The sequence below is a fragment of the Coccinella septempunctata genome, chromosome 4 (genome assembly GCF_907165205.1).
Source record: "Coccinella septempunctata chromosome 4, icCocSept1.1, whole genome shotgun sequence".
In the NCBI taxonomy this organism is placed as follows: domain Eukaryota; kingdom Metazoa; phylum Arthropoda; class Insecta; order Coleoptera; family Coccinellidae; genus Coccinella; species Coccinella septempunctata.
In genome coordinates this window covers 23,801,699-23,821,704 of record NC_058192.1, presented here as the reverse complement: position 1 = coordinate 23,821,704, position 20,006 = coordinate 23,801,699, and the positions used below count along the sequence as shown (strand labels likewise).

General features: G+C 36.1%; 1 protein-coding gene across 2 annotated transcripts in view; it reads right to left on the bottom strand.

The window, feature by feature from the left end:
- The window catches only part of LOC123312463 (tyrosine-protein phosphatase non-receptor type 11-like), a 68,113-nt gene that overhangs the window by 30,836 nt on the left and 17,271 nt on the right, over positions 1–20,006 (bottom strand). The window contains exon 1 of one of the 2 annotated variants that reach the window (XM_044896909.1): positions 8,863–9,287. The exons of the other annotated variant lie outside the window; for it this stretch is intronic. Within the exon in view, the coding sequence (XP_044752844.1) occupies positions 8,863–8,972 (110 nt within the window). The 5' untranslated portion in view covers positions 8,973–9,287. Of the gene's footprint in view, positions 1–8,862; positions 9,288–20,006 lie in introns of those variants that run through there. 2 annotated transcript variants of the gene reach the window in all.

The window sequence follows — 20,006 nt, the reverse complement described above, 5'->3', positions numbered from 1 at the left end:
ACAGATGTTAGAGACATGCTCAGACCACCGCAGATCCCCAGTCACTGTGAGTCCAAGATCGCAATGACTAGCTACATCCTTCAAAGTTGTTCCATCGATGTCATACGATCTACGAGGGTTGTTCCTCCCAATATGCAGTACACAACATTTATCAACATTCAGGGGAAGGAGCCAATCCCTGCACCAAGCAGAGATTGTATTGAGATCACGCTGCAGAATGTTCGAGTGACTCAGCGGAAAGTAAGTAATTAACTCTAAACAAAAACCTATAAGAAATCATGGCTTAATGACTCTTTTTTTCAATGAGTGTGGAAAATGGGCCCAATTTACTAACTGACAATTATACAAATCATAGAAGTAAGAACAGAATTATAGGATTTAAACTAACATGGGCTGTTTAACCCTACACGTGTTTCGCTATCACAGTAGCATCTTCAGTTGGGTGAAGGTAAACTGTGATCTGTGATCGAGAAAAACAATAATTATTGTTTATCAACTTGTTGACGTGAATGTTGGAAAATTTGCGATAGGTTTATTGGGCTTTTTCCGTCATTTTTGAATAATAAATTAATAATCCAAAACGATGGAAACCTGGAAATTTTCAAATAAATCCTATAACAATTAAAACTGGATTCAGCAATAATCAACAATATCAATTGAAATTGAATTTTGTGATATCGAAGGAAGGATGAAAGAATAATGGTGAATGATGAAATATGTTTAATATTTTTCTTCATGAAATTTGCATTTTCAGCCCATTATTCCATTCCTGCGTGCATTTGCTGCGTTTTGGCTATACTAGATAACTATGAAATTATAAATTGAATCTAATCAGTTCCATACAAACTAACTTGGTCTTTGATGTTCGTGGAGGAAATTGGATCGTGTATACGCATATTGAAATATAAAATTGATTTTCAGTACTGAGGTTAGCTGGTGCATCTAAAACATAACCATAACATAACGTTTTCGTCTGGATATGATCATTTTTCACGTTTCTCTGCCCACTCGAAGGCTCGTTATTAGATCCGGCTGCAAGCAGACGACGTTCATAAATAATTTATAGATAAATTGTTTGAATTTCGAATTTTCTTCTAGCTTTACCTATGGAACAATTATAGTTGTATTTAATAAATACAATAAATTTTCTTCAAGGATTACTATGGATCAATGGAAACTTCTAGAAAACATTCATCGATCGTATATATTCATTGACGTCTCTGTGAATATTCCAAGATAAAAAATTCTGAATCAGAAGAGTGCACTGAATATCTGAAGTGGAAGAATATCCATTTATCTGACAGCACCTACATGTGGTTATGGTGCAAACGCCTCTTACTCATAGACGGGTTCATGAAAATGCCAAAATTACGTTTTTATTATTATTATGATTTAATTGATGAGAGTCAAGGCTAATGTCCCTAAGGGTCCAGAAAAAATATATAAAAAAAAACCTTAACCTTAAGTCACACTGAGGATAAACAACACTGAAAAGAGAAACACTACACCAGAAACTGTTTAGATATAAAAATTGAATACTGACTAATTTTCTCCATTCAAATATCTTGAAGAATATTTCGTTTTCTATAAGATGGAATTCTTCCTTAGTTTCGCCTTTCATGCATAAAAGGTATGTTTTCATTTATGAAGATTTTTCTAGTTTATGTATAAATGAAGTAATTTTCTGTATCAAATGCTTTGCATCTTGCATCCTTTGACGATACAGCTTTTCTACCTAGTTCAGAATATTCTCACTGCTTTTGAACGAAATTTCGATATTGTTCTTTTTTAAAGATTATTTCTCGCAAAACCGAAAGTGTGCCAAAAAAATTTAAATTATTGAAGTAATGACTCATAATACTAGAATCTGAAAAGGATAACCATGCAAGTTTTGGAAATGCAATGTGCAGGTGCTACACGCGCAGACATAAGATTCAGCCTACTTGACGACGAATTTTTCTTGACCTACGTTATACAGGGTGATTCATTGGAAATTGCGCATACAATCAGAACAGATGAGGTACCGAAGTGCTTCGAAATGACCTATATCTCATGGGTCTATCGTTCTTTATAACCAAGATAAGAGTGATTTACTAATTTCCTTCAGTTTGCCAATCATACTTATGAACTGCTGAACTAAACCCTAAAAGCGTTTTTGTTTGTAATATTTGAATGGTTTGTTCTTTGTCGACATAATTAAAAAAGCCTTATTTCACTTCTCGCCTCAAAAAAATTAATAATTAGGTCTGAACAATAATATATATATCAATAGTATATCAATATTTTGATATTTTTTTTACATAGAACTTTTTCTGTTGTTATCTAGATGTTTTGAGAATGAAGTGGCCCAAAATTAAAAAAAAGCGTTCTTACTAAATGGTACTTCCTCAGCTTGAATCATCAACTATTTCTTATTCTTCTAATTTCTGGATCCCAACCTTATTGCTAAGCGAGAGGGCATGGCCATATTCGGAAGAAATTTATTAGTCTGCATGACTAAATTTAAAGCACTTTGTAAATTAATTATCACATTACGTCACATCTAAGGAAAAAATTTGGAAAAAATGCTCATATATATCAAAAGATGTAAAACTTAAAAAAATAACGTTGTAACAAATCTATATTTCAAATTCAGTAATTAAGAACAAAATGTGTATTATTTACTAATTTAATCGGTATGTAGATACAGTCTGGTCCATTTTATTAATATTTTTATGGAGAATGCATCAGAAGTGTCAGGAATGATCATACTCTAGTAAAATGAAATTAGACGCGGATAAAAAATTCTAGTTTTTCATTTCCTGATTACTTCAACTTTCAAAATGTAATTCATTCCAGCGTTATTTTTGTTGGAAATAAAGTTATGCGTTTTTCGGAATTAACATTATTTTCCGTTTCCATTTTTCTCAAATGTAGTGCAAATGGAGATATGTTAAGATAACTTTCTTGAGCATACAGGGTGGTTGGAACTCAGTATTGATAATACTAATAATTTGTCCAAATACGGACATCTTGTTTCCGCGTAAGATTGTGATCCAGTAATAGGGAGAATAAAAATAATTATGATTTTATGGAATAAATCAAAAAAAACATTTGGGGAAAACAATTCATTAGTTTTTGAATTCTCTACCACCTAATTATCGAGACATATTGATATCGCCCAAATTAAAAAGTGGAAAAATGTATGCAGAAAAAATGAATACATTTCGTCCTACTTATTTTTCCCGGTCGTTTCAAATTTATAAAAATTTAAAATATTGATATACAAGTTGTTGTTTCGACTCGAAACCTTATCATAAACTTTTTTGAGGGTGAACCTAGAGTAAGCCTCTTTTATTCATTTTATCGATTCCACTATGGACAAGAACAAAATATAAGAAAAATTTGTAGGGTGGTTCATAGTTGAAAAATATGTATGTGTTTTTCCCAATAAATCACTCAAAAGAATCTGTATTTTCGAGTGCATTGGCAAAATTGGGAAATTAGCGTCAGCATTTTTCGAAATCTGTAGGTTTCAAAAAGTGAACTGAACATTGCAGGGGGGTTATAATTCTTATTCGCATTCGTTTCCAAAGGTTCATTATCTTCCTTCGATCGCCTGAGTTGAATTCCACCTTGCAATAATTCGCGATGCACCAAAAACGAAAGAAAAAAAATAGACTACCAGGATGACCCAACAATCAATCAACCTGCCACCGTATCACCTGCGGCAAGGACGCAGGTAGGGTCTTAATTCTTCACCGGTACCGGTCGTCGTAAGGCGCATTCCAGAAACGCAGGTGCGAGATGAATTCTTTCATTCCAGAACTAACCAAAGAAGCGGAAACTGTCGCATGGAAATAAAAAAGCGAAGCAACAAACACGGTGGGGTGACTTTTGATCCGCTCACCTGATGTCTGAAATTCCAGGAATGGCATATTTCAGTGGAGAGTATTGAAAGAGGGTGAAATTCGACATGCACGAGTTGTATTGACGGTTCGCTGAGAAAATTGTGAGATTTCATGGGAACTCACTTTGTAATGGAGTAAGAGGAGGGACGTGCATTTTTGGGAAAATTCACTTGTGTCAGGGCATTGTTGGTTATATTGTTGTTATTGTAGTACTTGAAGAAAAAAGCGAGAAAAAGGAACCTGATGAGAATAAAGATTATTTTTTCAGACGAACGATACAAATTAATTTCCTTGAAGTTTCATGAGCTACAAGAGTTTCGAATTCTCGAAAGTTAAGTTCCACACTTGGTACTATCTTCCAGCAATAAAAAGGGGTTCCTATAATAACTACATATATAATTCGCTTTGTGAATCAAATTAAATATACTTTTATGAATTGAAAAATTGATAAAAGTGGGCGATTCATAGAAAGGACTAGAAAAGTCTATATGCAATCCTTCTCATGAGTTTTCCATTCATTTTCGAGGGCCTCATTCGGAGAAGTTTGACAATTTAAATTGCGTGATTCACATTTTTTGACACTAAGTACAGGGTGATTCTTTGATTCGTACAAATATTTTAACACTAGATTCTTGAGGTGAAAAAAAAAGTTCCTATACCATTTTTTTCCGATTCGACACTTATACAAAGATAAAGCCATTTTAAGTTTTCATAATGAGCTGTGCCAGCACTGGAAAAACAAAATTACCTTCAGAATAACTAGCTCAATCTGTGACCTCTGTGACACTACACATCTGTGGATCTTTTAAAAAGAGCATTCGGTCAAAGTACCCAATCTTTCGAATTTGAGAGATAATTTTTATTTTTGAACATCAAATTACTCTAAAATAAGAAACTAAGAGAAAATATAAAGAATAGTTTTATTTTACAAAACGTTGAAATATTCATTAGAAAGCGTCGAACTTACTTTCAAGAGTTGGGTTCTTAGAATTTGTGGTATTCTTATAACATTTTTTTGTGGTTCTTCAACTGCCTGTATCTTTCAAACCGAGACGATTCGGAAAAAATGGTGAAGAAAAAAAGAGTTTATTTGGACCTCAAAAATCTATTGTTAAAATATTTGTACGAGTCAAAGAGTCACCCCGTATAGGCACCGATAGTATTACCTTACAATATCCCCCATATTCCCTACCTCCAAATGTATTTCTTGCATTTTCTCTAGATTTTGCAGGTGCTTTTAATCAATTTGAAGAGAAAGTCAATTTTAGGAAAACAATTCCGGTTTCGAAAAAATTATGGGTTTCCCAGACATTTGACGATGTGCTTACTTTTGTGGTTATCAGAAGTAACACAATTTTATAATTACTAAGATCGAGACTAAGATTATGCTGAGATTACATTTGGAACGAGTAGGTATAAACTTGTTATATGTTTCAATTTGAAAAACCCGAAGTTGGATGGGGTTGCGGCTAAGGGGTTAAAGAAAAACCCCCGGTTATATTGCCAGAAAATGAGGCTGATTAAAAATCAATTCACGCCACACAGCGTTCCAGCTTCGAGTTATTGGATGAAGAAATATTAATTTTATTCCTTAACTTATGCCCAAACCTGTGTACAGGAGCGATCAAAAAGAATGAATGCTAAGCTTTTATTCACAAAACCCTGTAGAGTGATAGATGAGAATATCTCAACAATATCTTATGTGCTCTTATGACCGAAGTCAAGCCGTTTTTCCATCCTCCGAAGAATATACTGATTGATATTATTCTAAAAAAAATTTTTTTTCAGTGAACTTAGGTATCTTATCCATTCAAAATTATGCTTAGTGAATTCGAAAAATGAGAAAAGCACAAGCAATTAACGGGTCTTGGTACCCTCGAATAATACCGAACTGTTGAATATATTATGTTATTATGGTACGATCACATTTCAGAAGTCATGTGGAAACAGCGAGTAAAGTCAGGACCTTTCCAAGGGTTGTAGCACCCTTAATAAGCGGTTTCAGGCATAAGTTCATAAAAAGAAGCACTTACCATTTGGTGTGGTATTTTGTATATCTGGAGCATATGAAATGTAATTCAAGAAGTATCCAAAAATAATCTGCGACATCGAGAAAAACCGTTAACAACTAAAGAGATGAAATTGCAAGGGGTACCTATATTTTATTTTATGCCCGTTCATTGCTGGAAATAATTAGCCAAAACGCGAGATTACGAAGAATAATCTCGAAAAAGTGCTGAAGACTAACTTATAAATGCACGACATCGTATATTTTTGTGACCATTTCGAGAATACGAGCTGGAGCAGCAATCCACACCAACACTGGCTTCTTTAAAATTTATGAGCTCAATACGCAAAATTCCAGCGGCTATAAAATGCAAATCAACATTCGGTTTCGAGCTCAATCCAAACTGGAATTTATGTTTATCATTCGAATTGCAATGAGAGCCTCGAGCATTTTTCGCTTCATCTGTTTTGATGAGCTTGAAATACGACGAAAGTCAAAATTCAATAATGCATGGGTGTAAATACCAGATTTTATTACACAAAAAAAAAGCCATTCGGATTATTAGTGACAACTTGAGCAATAATTTCGACACCAAAGTTCTATTTTCTATCGGCAGTATGTGTGAAACGCTCGGTGAAACGTGACAAATGTTAATTTGATATAAAAACGTGAGATATTTTCAACGTATATTCATAGACAATATCAAGAAGATGAAATAGATGTAATTGGATGTGGTAACAGCCACGTGAAAAATGGAACCTATAAATCCACTCGGAATTTCACATGATGAATCGGATTCGATGAGGAGATCAATTTAGATTTTGAAAAATTGCTCAGAACATTCAATTTTGTTCTTGAGGGAGACATCATCATTGTATTTAATCCCTCTGCGCGGCAACCCCAACCCCTTAAATTTGAATAGGGAAGATGGTTAGTGCGATAAATATGTCATTCAACAAAAGCTCTTTTCTAATAGAAAAATCAATTTTCACTTTTTGGAGGATTTTTTTACATTTCAATACTCAACGTGGCAATCCACCCCTTTAAATTTGAATAGGGAAGATTGTCGTGCGATATGTTGTTGAAAATTTCTTATGCTCCAGGTGAACTGGGTGAACGAACGATGAAAAAAAATTACTGCCTTATATAGAAGAAAAGGAACTTTTCAACAACATATCACAAGATTCATCTTCCCTATTGAAATTTAAGGGGTTGGGGTTGCCGGGCAGGTGGATGAAATGAAATGATGATTTTTATGTGAAAAAGTTATAAATCCGCTCGATTTTCCAAAATCTATTTTTTTTTCAAAAGGACAAGACCTCTGTTTCCTTTTCAATTTTTTCACACTGTATAACAAAGATGAAATTTTATTCGTCAGCACCTCCATCCTCCTGTTGGGATGGTGATTTCAGTCATAAAAAACTGAGAGACTCAATGTCACTATGTTATTTTGAGCATGCCTATATTTCTTCAAGAAAAAAATAAAATAACTGAAAACTGATTCATTCCTTGAAACTGGCGTTAATGGTTACACTTCAGTACCTCTATGTAGTCAACAAGTTAATTAATTTTTATGCTGACATTCAACTGCATCCAACAAATTGGGTGTGATTTTGCAGATTGATAGTTCACAACTCAACAACTTAGGTGGTAATACATTAAGAAAATTATATGCATACTTTGAAAAGTTTTGGAAACCAAAAAAAAATTCGGATCCTTTAATGACCTTTCAGCTACTTCTAAATGTGTCAACACATCTATCAATTGAAGTCTGAAATTGATAACTGCCTAAGTTTCAGAAAACATCACTTCTTTTTTGTTCAATCATGTGGCTAAAATTATTTTATTATATCTCAAATAAAAAAGTTCCAAAGAAAGCCAATTCAAAGCCTTTTTTTCCATCCCAGTTTGAGTATAGCGAGACTGATTTTGAACACTACCCTAAGAGCCGCTGGATATTATGCTAATCTGGATACTTATTTTTTTTCAGCACTGAAAATTCATTTTCAACTCGGCGAGAATGTGATTCGTGAAAATTCTATTCTCAATTCTGAAATAAGTACGTACGTAATCAGCAAAGTAGGCAGCTTTTTCTGACATCGAGGAGGAAAAACATATAATTCAATAAAATTTTAATCCAAAGTGTATGAGTAAAACTAATCGAACATTCTCAGGTTGATTCCCAGACCCACCAAAGAAAATCCCAAAAAGGCAAAGATCTCAACCTATAAGTTGGGTTGAGTTGAATTTCAATTATGTTATTATTGGGAAATCCCCAAATAGATTTCACAGATCATAAGGAGGTAGGTAACTGATGAAATATTTTTGAAACTTTAACAATTATTGGGTTATTCAACAACTTCTTCCTTTGAACTGATAGAAGTTCTTGTTGCTTAAGTGTGAACATCCTTCGTTAATTTATAATTCGTATTTACAGCTCTTTTTTCCCGCAATCATTTATTTCAGTTTCGAAAGTATCACCTTGTCGTACAAGTGCGTGAAAATGATATTTTGTCCGGATACTGCCGAAAAGTGATTTTTTTCAGCACGAGTGCGGGAAAATGATTAGGCTTGAATAAAATAAATCTCTCTGCTAATTTACCTACTCATTTCAGTTCCGAAAGCCTTTTTTTCCGCACTAGTGCGAGAAAGTGAATTTCTCCCCTGCTATAGACTGAAAGTGATTTTTTCCCCACTAATGCGGGTAAATATCAGGGATATTCTAGAATCTTAAATGGTCGAAAGAAAATTTAGAAAAATGGTCGTGGAAAAAATAATGTACCCAACTCAGACGGCAGTCGCGTGCGTGAAAGTGTCACTTTCCGAACCTGACAGGGAAATAAATATTCCCACCCAGAGACGATATAAAATTTGCACTGAAGACTGTTTTGCATTACTTAAGATTTGTATAAAATTGAAGCTTGATTGGAATCAATATTCCTTTTCAATAAATTGCGAACTCACCCAAACAGAATCAGAGCTTTTCTCAATTCTTGCACCGCCGTTGAGATGATTATTTGAGCAGCCGGTACCGCCACAATGGACGCATCAACCGGGAAAGAGTACCTCGTCATTTCAATCACTGAAAGCCCTTCACCAGAACACCAAATCCTTCCTCGTCGGAACAGAACATCAAAAAATCGACACAACCTCGTCCTTACCGTACCGAGTTTTAACGTGAAAAGCGTCAAGGAACGACCTTATAGTACTACTCCGGTACTCTGATACGGTTCCACGGTAGCTATTCACGATCAACACTCGGAATGTTTGGTATGCGAGATACGAACAATCTCGTGATCTGCGGGTACTGCCGCAGCGCGCCGGTACGGGTACTATCGCACAAGTGGTACTTGTGGTACTGCCTCGAAGACTGAGCCGGAATGACTGTGAACGCTGCACCGGACCGAACGTGGTATTATCGATGAAAATTGCGGAGTTATGCGACTATGCGAGCATTGGATGCGTCAGTGGCGGTACTTGAGGTATAAGAGTACTGGGTGCGATGATGTATATGGCGAAAACGAAAGCACATACTATGCTGTAACGAAGATTGTTTAGGAAACCACAATTTCCATATTATTTTTAATTTTACAGAAAAAAGTACATTCACCAGGGCATCCTTTGCCATTCGAAGATGATACAGAAGATATTCAGTGTTCAATGGTACCTAGTATGTTTGCAGAAACACTGTATCTAAAAAAATGTTTTGGTTTCAGAAGTGTAATGTTAGAACGTTCATATGAAGGCAAAATATTACGTAATAAGGATTTAATTCCAACAAATCTGCCTAAGCATTACTGGCGCTCTGAGATCTAACCCTATGACAGCGATGGGATGTCTGCTAGGCTTACCTCCTGAAAACCTTGTAGTTAGAGACAGAGATGGCTATGAAGACAGCTCTTAGAGTATGGGAACAGGGACAATAGGCGTGATAAGAGGCCTGTTTAATGAGCACACTAGGGATTTTAATATGGTGGAGAATGCCAAGGCACTATGGTCTTCACGAAACAGATTTCGAGGCTCCTTGAGCCTGAAGGCCTCACTTCGTTCCAAGATGGTTCTGTGCTCTCCACAGGCACTGGAGTGGGGATTATGGGACCTCGTTTCAACCACTCCATCCTCCTAGGTAAGGATTTTTCCATAATGCAGGCTGAACTGTGTGCTGTTCTTGTCTGCACACTGGAGAATATCAGCAGAGGATACTCCGGAAAACATATCTACAGGGTGACCAGGGTTAATGGGAATGATTGGGATATAGGTTCAGATATCCGATGACGAAAATTTCCCATGGAGGTATTCCTGAAAACGCTTCGTTGAACAGTTACGTTTTTCAAAGATGAAGAAGACTTCAATATGGATTTATTCAATTTTTTCAAAGTGGGACTAAGATGAACAAATGGAATTTTGAAGAAGTATTTTTTTAATAGAGATGCAACTGAAAATAATTTTCTCACTTATCCCTCATAGCTGGAGAGGAGTGAAATGGACAACCCATTTTGATTTTCTACCATAACTTTTCACAGGCTTCAAATTTCATCATTAAAAATTATGTATTGAAAAAAGAGAATTTCATTTGAAAACTTTATTCTATCCTGAGTTCTCATCGTGAAAATGATAGAATTTCAGTAAAAAATAAAATATGTCCTTTGCCTTGTTTTTTAACAACCAACCAAAAGCCGCCATTATCTTCTTTCGTTGCTTAGAATCGACCTTTTGCAATTTCGAATGTTAATTTGTTGAATGACCACCAGCATAGTATTAAGGATTAAGAACGTGCTGTGTACTTGATTTGTGCACAAATTATGCAAAAAAAATTTCAATATGGCAATATGATGTTCGAAAACAGACCAAAGGATCAAATTTATTATTTTACGGAAAAAGTTGAAAAGCAGTAAAGTTTCCAGAAAAAAATCCGCATTTCAATACATATTCTTTGATGAGCCTGAATGAGAAGTTATGATATAAAATAAAAAAGTGTTGCTGATTTCACTCCTCTAAAGCTATAGGGAATACGTGAAAAACTGAATTTCAGGTGTATTTGAAAAACATTGCATCCGGAGCGTTTCCAGCTAAGCCTGAGGACCCTTGGGGGCAAACAGCTGAGGCTGGTGATACCTGTAATAACGAGCTATCTGATCAGCAGATATCTGAAAAAATGGGACTGACTAGTTGCTCCCTGTGCCGCTGGTGCAGGGGCACTGATGAAACTGTTGAACATATTCTGTTCATCTGAGGCAACCTTGAAGAGTTATGGAAGACACACCAAGGAAACACAACATCCAATATTCCTATGGTGAGAGTGACTCGTCTCTACCAACTTGTGGCATTTTTGTCAGCGTATCTCAAGGCTTGAGTCTCTCCAATTTAGAAAAAAATGGCCCACTAGGCCTTAGTTCAGCCCGGTGGGGCACCGCAAGCAGAAGAAGAAGAATAAGTCGGTGCAAACCAAGACAACACTATTCTAGACTGGAGAAAAATGACAATTGAAAACAACAGAGATGAGAGACATATACTTCAGTCGACCATTAAAGAAATGAAGACATCTGTTGGCTACAGTATGTGGTAGGATGGGCCAGAATAAGACGAAGGGATCATGTAGACAGGACGCCTGATAACCGGCTGTCCAGAATAGCAAAAACGGAAAGACCCAACTCCCAGGAAGAGCATCAAAGTGCTGGACCTCTGCGTCCAAATAATGAGGAGCATTGTAAGAAGCACAGGACTTAGTCCTAACGTAGGAAGAAGAAGAGCCGTTATAGCTATGGATAATTCATAGCCATAGCCTTACCTTAAACCAACTAAACCTAACCTGAAATAGATCTTTACTAATTCAATTCTTTTTCCCTTTAATTCATGGCCATATCGGCGTTAAACCTTAAACCCCCTGCCGCATATATTTAATACATGGTAATAAAATGATGGATTTTCATGCAAAATTCTGATGTTTTGAAGTGCAAAAGTGAAAAGTGAACTTTTATTCATAAAGAAAATAATTTTGAGCACTACTCGATAGGAATTCAATTATAAAAAGAAAATTTTAGTGTAAAGTGTTTCTTGCATTTTCAAAAATTTCAATATCACAAAAATCCCCGAAAAAGAATACAAGAATTTTAATTTATTTTCAGATGAAGGTGTCTGATTAGTTTCGAAATGCTACTTTCATTCATATTGTCTCGATATCATTTGTTAGACAACATTGTTTAAAAAATCGCGGCCTATCTAAAAAAAAATTATTCCTTGTGTTTCAGACGTTAGGGGAGAAAACGCATAAAAATTTTCAAAAAATAAATTAATTTACATCTTTGTCCGCTTCTGATTCGCACAAGACCTTCTGCACGTATGCCAGCCGATCTGCTCATCACGTTATTCAATCCCATGCGTCCACGACACCGAGTACATACGAACACTCAAAACCCGAGACGGAACAAAATAGTAGCTCGTCGTAAATTGCTTATCGGGTTACTGGGAATTCCGATAGCGCCGTCTTGCATATTTGCGGTTTCGCAAAAAGAAAGGTAAGAACAACGCGTAAAATTTCAGGGAGATCATTACTGCAGCCCGCGATTTTCCGAAGGTACTAGGGAAGCCCGATTCGAATCGATCAGATAACAGAACCTATGGCAGACGATTCTCGAATCTATTGTAGCGAAGCGATTTTGAATAATATCGATTATTTTCAAGGGAGAATCATATGAAAGATCGAACCTTCTTGATGAATAAAGAATTACGCGCACTAATGAAAAAGATATGTAGTCGAAGTAGAAAATCGCCGAATACGAGGAACATTTTTAAGTAATCACTTACTGGTAAGTGGATTCTGCCCAAAGATAATCTTCATCTGGAAGTATCACGTGCTTATGGTGGGTTTATGCAAAGTTCCTAAGAAATAATGCCACTATAGGACAAAGCTCGAACGCCAACGAAGGCAAACTCTATCGATGCGCCAATTGACCTTGGGATTCTAATTTATCATCCACATTGAATTCAATTTTAAACTGGAAACCGTTGCATGAGATTCCGTGATAATCTAAAGCTGCATCCACATTATGCCGCTGTGTACCGAGCGGCTTTGCCAATTTGCAAAATCTCATCCGCAAAGCCAACGAGAGAAGACGCATCCACATTAACACGGGTGTACAGTCTCAATTGCAACTGAAACCGCTCGAAGCCTCTGAGGCCAGCGTTTGGCACATCCTCACTATAAATTTCCGTGGGCTTCCTTTGATGGAGACCGACAGTTCAGCGATTTTTCAGCGGCACACAGCGGCATGGTGGCATAAGCCGATGGTGCATCCACATACGCAGCGGCTTTGCCGAGCAGCTTTAAGCTGCATCCACATTAGGCCGCTGTGTGCCAATTGGCAAGGCAAAACCGCTGCTTATGTGGATGAACCGTCGCGTCGGCTTATGCCACCATGCCGCTGTGTGAAAAATCGCTGAACTGTCGGTCTCCATCAAAGGAAGCTGTTGAGATAAATTCACTAAGGTAAAGCAAAACCAAATCCCTTACTCATTCAGAATTCTCGCCAACAATAAATATGTCAAATGCGATTGGTTTATTAGTCGACAATATTAGTGCTGGCGGTCAAAGTGTTGAATGACATTCCCTGGCAGTTTTCGACTGTGAGAACCATATTATGTACTCTGCTATTGGAACCTATATACTGAATATAAGTATCTCCTAGGAATAAGATATTTCTCTCAAGATCTCAGCATCTACACTTTCTCGATGGAATGGTATTTCTGTTGATACTTTGAGAGATGGTGGTTGGCTTGTTCAATTTAGATCTTAACATATGTTGATTTTATATCAGCGGCTGTTATGTATCTGAATTAATTTCATCTGCCAGTATCTTGAAGGCGTTATCCATTTATGATTAAAGATATGGACACTTTAAACACATTTAATTCGTACCTTAGTACAAATTACTTGGATTTCATTTAATCTATATATTTTGTAATTTCACTTTTTCTTGCACTGATGTGTCTATACACAATAAGTTTATAATGGTGGGCGAAAACAACATGTTACTTAAAAAAATAAGTTGAAGCTTAAAGAAAAAATCGTTGGATTTTTGAATCTAATATGGGCTATGATTTTTATGGAATCGATTTCAATGCATCAAATCTGAACTCATTTCCGATAGCGATATTCTCTAGAGTCTAGATAATCGGACATCCCTATACTAGCAGGTACCGTTCCGGAAGAAAGGCCATTAGTCGAATTGTTTAGTGGTTAAAACCCAACCATTTTTCTTCTTATTCCCAACTATTAAAGAAGGGGAATAACCCTCGGATCATAAGCCAATGATTGCCGTTGATTATCTCTATTGTCTATAACCTTAATTATTCTAATTCCAATATGCTCCTGGAATACCTATGTAATTGCATCAATAAATATTCCAGTGAGCATATATTTTCCAAACAAACGGATTCACGCGAAACACGATTGCTATCTTTTGGAATAAAACAGTATAATACAGACTGAACGAATAACATCGACATCTTTGTATTGAAATCGAACTGAAAGGGAGATTGGAGATTCTGCTGTGTCCTAACGAAAGGAGTACGGAATAATTTACGACAAAATAGATGTATACAACAAATATCCCGAAACATGGGTTCCTCAGTAACCATAGTTCCAAATTACTCATTTTACTTTAGTTACTCGCTACATAGCTGCACATTCTTGTAATCGATGTTTTTGTTGAAACATCTTGTCTAGCCATCATAAATACCCTACATATTCAACAATGTATTGACCTACTCCCTCATCTAAAACTTCACACAACTCTTTCTCTCATTCTGAAACTTATCTGTGTGGCACTTTGTTTTTCTAACTAATTTTTCAATTTTTTCGTGATACGGTATCTTGCACATTTTTTTGAAGCATTATTAGGTGTTATTTCTCTATTTTAGATAAAGAATCTTTGGTATCAAGTGAAGAATTGTAATTTCTCTCAATTTTTTTCTCAGGAACTACAGGTATCGATGAAATTCCATAGAAGAATCGCCTGACTCGCAATCAACCTAGCACATCTCTCCAATAGATTACTTCCGTCGGTCAGATTAACGTATATTCAAAAAACTATTCCGTAAGATGAATTAGTGAATTATCCTAGTGTGAATTATTTTCTGAATTGGCATGTAATATGGGTGATGCTTTAGATATACTTACTACATATTACTACTCCAACACGAAGTAATCCAAAAATAATAATTATGATAATTTCATGTGTAAAAACCACAAACACAATATTACTATAAATATACATATATTTATGTATTTGGATGAACATTTATCCATATAAATATCAATAATGATACGAGCTGAATCGAACTAGTCATAAGCCATCATTCAAGTTGCCATTCCATGAAAGAGGTGTATATGCTGACCATGATTTCGGTGTTATTAGAACTCATCAGAGCAACATAACTCTCTCGTCGGTTGAAAATAAAACGATATGTTTCTGATTATTATTCATATTATAACTTCATGCCATTGAAGCTATAAATATTTATTTTTTTTTGTTCCAGAACTTCCTCTGCATGGCTACGGCTTTTTGAATTTTTTGTTATGAAACTTCTTATGACTGTATTTATGTATGTGAATATCTTGCCAAGCACACTACCTATTTTGAAAGAAGCGTTGACTCTTAACATGCAGATAATGCTTTGTTACTGCCCTGCCCGAATATGAATCATGAAGTGCTTTTATCAATCTGCTAAGGGGTTATCGACCATCATCTTGATTCACCTAGGTACCAAGCTGGCAACTCTCAGAAGCTGTTTAAAGAGCTTGTGCGACTTATGAAAACGATTGGAATTCAAAGTGTAGACTTTGCTACTGTGTTCTTATGCCATCTAAAGCTACGGTTTCCTCGGACAGACCGTCGACCGTCGCGTCCAGACCGTCAACCGTCGAGGATAGCGATTTCCGCCCGAAGTGGTTTGCTAGAATTGAGTAGGAATTAGTTCGTCGGCTACATTTGTGTGCGGAGCGGTTGATTTTGTTACTGAAAATAACACGAGAAGTGAAATATTTGAAAATGGACCCAGAAAAATTTATTGTAATGTTATTGCTGGAAGAAGACATCCCTCAAAGATTTGAATAATGAATTATTTTTGAGACGCCATGTCCCATACAGAAGGAGCCTTCAATATCACTGTGCATGGGAGACTTTTTGGAAATTAAATGAAATTTAGGGAGTATTTCAGACTCACCAAATATTACTTTTGACCACCAAATCTTTATAGCTTCGGCGTTCCACATTTTATAAGGGTGGATATTGTCTTACCAAGTCTAATCATGATCCTCCGATGACAATTTTTCAATCATTTTCTCATTTTTCCTAATATTATTTCCGTAACTCGATTTGAACAGTAGCCGCTCAACTGCGCGACGCCGCTCTAATCTAACCTCGACAGATATGGACGGCTGGGATGCGACCTGCCAGTTGAACGTCCAGGCACCGTCCAGCTACGCGTTGGCTAAAAAAACGGTCCCATTGTAATACATTGATTAGATAAAATCGTCGAAACGCGGCGGTTGGCGGCCTGGACGCAACGGTCGACGGTCTGTCCGAGGAAACCGTAGCTTTAAGCACAGAACTGTTGAATTTACTCAATTACTCAAGAGCCAATGCTCTACTCTACTGAGCTCTGGACAATAATATTGATGACGTATATGATGTTAAGAGTTTGAAACTCACATTACTTCCAATATTTACTCATGCTGTGAAAAATATTGTTATACATATTATTAGGTATTCGAGAATAATTAATCTAGGTACAATAGCTTTGGAAATATGTTAATTCATGATTTATTTCTCGAATTTCCATCTTCTCAAGTTGATTAGGAAGAATTAGAACCGAACAAAAGCTGAAAGAATTGTTGTTATGTGGAATTTAATTTTTTTAACCGCACTCATAAATAATTAAGCTCCGCTAATCACATTTCTTTTGATGCTTAATTTCTGCGAATGAATCACTGAAAAGAAGGGTGTTTCTCAAAGGAAGGAAATAATACACCAATGTGTCGAACAGAGTTTGTAAATATGCAAAAACAAACCAGAAGTGCATAAGGCGTGAATAATTCTTTCAGAATCACCTGAACATTCGTACTCGATGTATCATCAAATGATTAATCATCGTTAGGGTACTACCTGAAACTGTGAGGACATTGACCATTTTTCTTGTTCTTTTAGACCTGACGAAAATATAAAGGATAACAAAAGAATCTCCAGACTGAACCTGAATACATGAGATGCTATTTTATATTTTAATAAATATTGATTGGAAAGTACTTTCAAATCAAGGTTCTACAAATTATTGAACAGATCTTCGCAGGAAAAACCGCATGAAAGAATTTCCAAATAAATGATTATTAAAGTTCACGTTAATGAGCACATTTCCCTTGGTATGAAAATCAAGTATCTTGCACAGAAGTATTAATGTTTTTTTAAGAAAGAGATGTAGACTCATCGTAGAATTCATTATAATGGAGTAATCTATCTAGGATGCAAAGATTTTAAGAGCTTCATTCTGTAAATAACGAGACCCCAAATTTTTTAATACATAATAATATTTTTCTACAGAATTGATTGATAGTGAGTCATGAAATTCACTCTGAAGCAAAAACGTTTTTACTAGCTATTACAGGATCTCACATAGAATTGTTTTCGATTATTGTGAAAAAAAAATGAACATGCATTGATGTTATTTCCGTTTACAATATTGAAAGAGCTATGTTTTGGAAAGTTTCTTGAAGTCCTGCACAAGCTGAAGGAAAAAATTATTTACCCTTCATAATCATTGAAATGAAAATCTAAGCTTTGTTAAACGAATTGATTCAATTTCTCAAGATTCTCCGAAATATCATGAATAATCACGGTGTGAATAATCCTGCATCCATTTCACACTTTAATACCCATATTCGATGAAGACACCTCCAACGGAACATACCTCATAACAGTTCACTGCATAGGCTCACTATTTTCGAGAATCAGACCGCAAAACACTTCTTTTCGCATTCGCTTTACGTAAACCTCCGTACAAGGTATCCGTAGCCGTATTTAGCTCTTCGAAAAGATCAGGTTCTGTGTTGTCGACTTCCAAACGATCATAACAAACACCTACATTGAATAAAAAATCACAAGTGATCATTGCTCAGATAGTAGTATGTCGATTATAGAAATAAGTCTATTCAAACGATAAACGAATTTAAGGTTATCGGTTGATGTTTCCAGTGATGTTGCGGAGAGTTTGGAACATTGATTCATGGATTCCTAACGAAATGACATCTAATGCCCGTTTGCAACAGCCGAGAATTATCTGAAGAATTCACTACAAAATTCCCGCAAGAAAACAGCAGAGATTATTTTGTATGCAACTGGACAGAGAATTCTATCCCTACCGAAAGTGCGTATGTAACGGTACATAATTCACGGCGCATGAATTTTCGAGCAAATTCTCTAGAGAATTCTCGGCTGTTGCAAACGGGCTTTATAGTTGGGGAGCCCAAGAAGGAAATCCGGGATTTACTCGAGCGTGATTAATATATGGGAAGATACCTTGGACCCTGTGAAGTACCTCTACCAAAAATTAGATCTGTATATAGGGGGAATTGTCTAGGACAGCCTGCCAGAATAGTAAAAAAAAACGATGATTGTACCTACTCGAGCGTGTCAGATTAAGATATACCTATGTGGTAAATTACATATTGAAAAGTGACGAAAATGTGTGGGAGGGCGCCTAACTTGCAAAAGAAACTCACGTGTACATTTTCGAGCGCGGTGGCTTTTTTTCTTAATTTGAAGCTAATGATTCAAGAATAACGGAAAAAATATAATCTGACAGTTTTAGCAAGCCGAAACAACAAAAATTGGCCCATAAAGTCAGAAAATCGGTTTTTTTGCATTATATCCTCTCCCGAGCTTTATATTGTTTTCGCATTCATAATAAAAATTGTAGAGCATAACATTTTCTACAAATTTTGTCCGAAGCAATTTTTTCTACGTTTGAACGTTTTTGAGATATATGGCGATGAATTTACATTTGATTGGGTTTCTACATTGGGAGGCACATTTTCAGTGGCCTCACAAAAAGAAGTCTAGGAGAGACAGATCTCCAGATCTCATATAGGACCCCTGTGTGTTTGTGTAAAAATCGTGTGACAGCAGTAGCTTAATGAGGCGAGACTCCATCTAGGTGGAAAACTCCTCTTTGGAAGAACTACGCCAGCAAATTGTCGACGAATGCTTACGGCCGAAATACTGGTCTATTGGTCTATTGTCTATTTAAAATTGGTAATCATATTATGACCCAGATAAATTGGGTGATATTTCATTTTCAAAGTTGAACATTACTTGAATGAATATAAAGGGAGATGTCATTGGCCATGTGGAGTATCTATACCAAAAATTTACATACGGCGATCTGTATTGAGTTAACTGCCTCCCAAAGACATGTGGGATATAAGCAGTATCAAAATATGACACAGTCGAGTATGTACATTTGACAATTTAAAAAAAAAATTTTTTTGACGCACACTCCTCAGATGAAAGGGCATACCTAATATAACCTCCTTGTTCCTCCTACCATCTTATCTTCACAATGCACCAAGTCTGCACAAAGTTCGAGTTCCCATTTAGCATCTTGTACTCCCCAATTATTAAACGCTTTCATTAGTGACTAAATTTAAAATTAGCAACTGGAAATCAAGAAATGGACTTTTATGGGATGATAAATTGATGCAACAGATATATCCTGAATTCCCAAATTGAAAATAGATCCTCATAGATCCGTCAATCAAGAGATTCTTTTGCGGATTAATCTTCAAGGAGCCATGAATTAGAGACCTGTGGGCTTCTGTGTAGTTAAAATGAGCTTTCCTCCCCTTCCAGATAGCAGCAGATTCAACCGCTATACCGTGAAGACAAGTGCTCCTTTCGCTCATCAAGGTGTTTAAAATGTGGCAGGGAGGTAGGTACTTTTTCAGGAATTTAATAATTTTTCTGTTAGTTAATGTACCTATTCATTGAACTTTTTCACTTTTAGGGTTGAAGACAGTGGCGGATCACAGCACACGGACCCCTAGAACCGGGGCA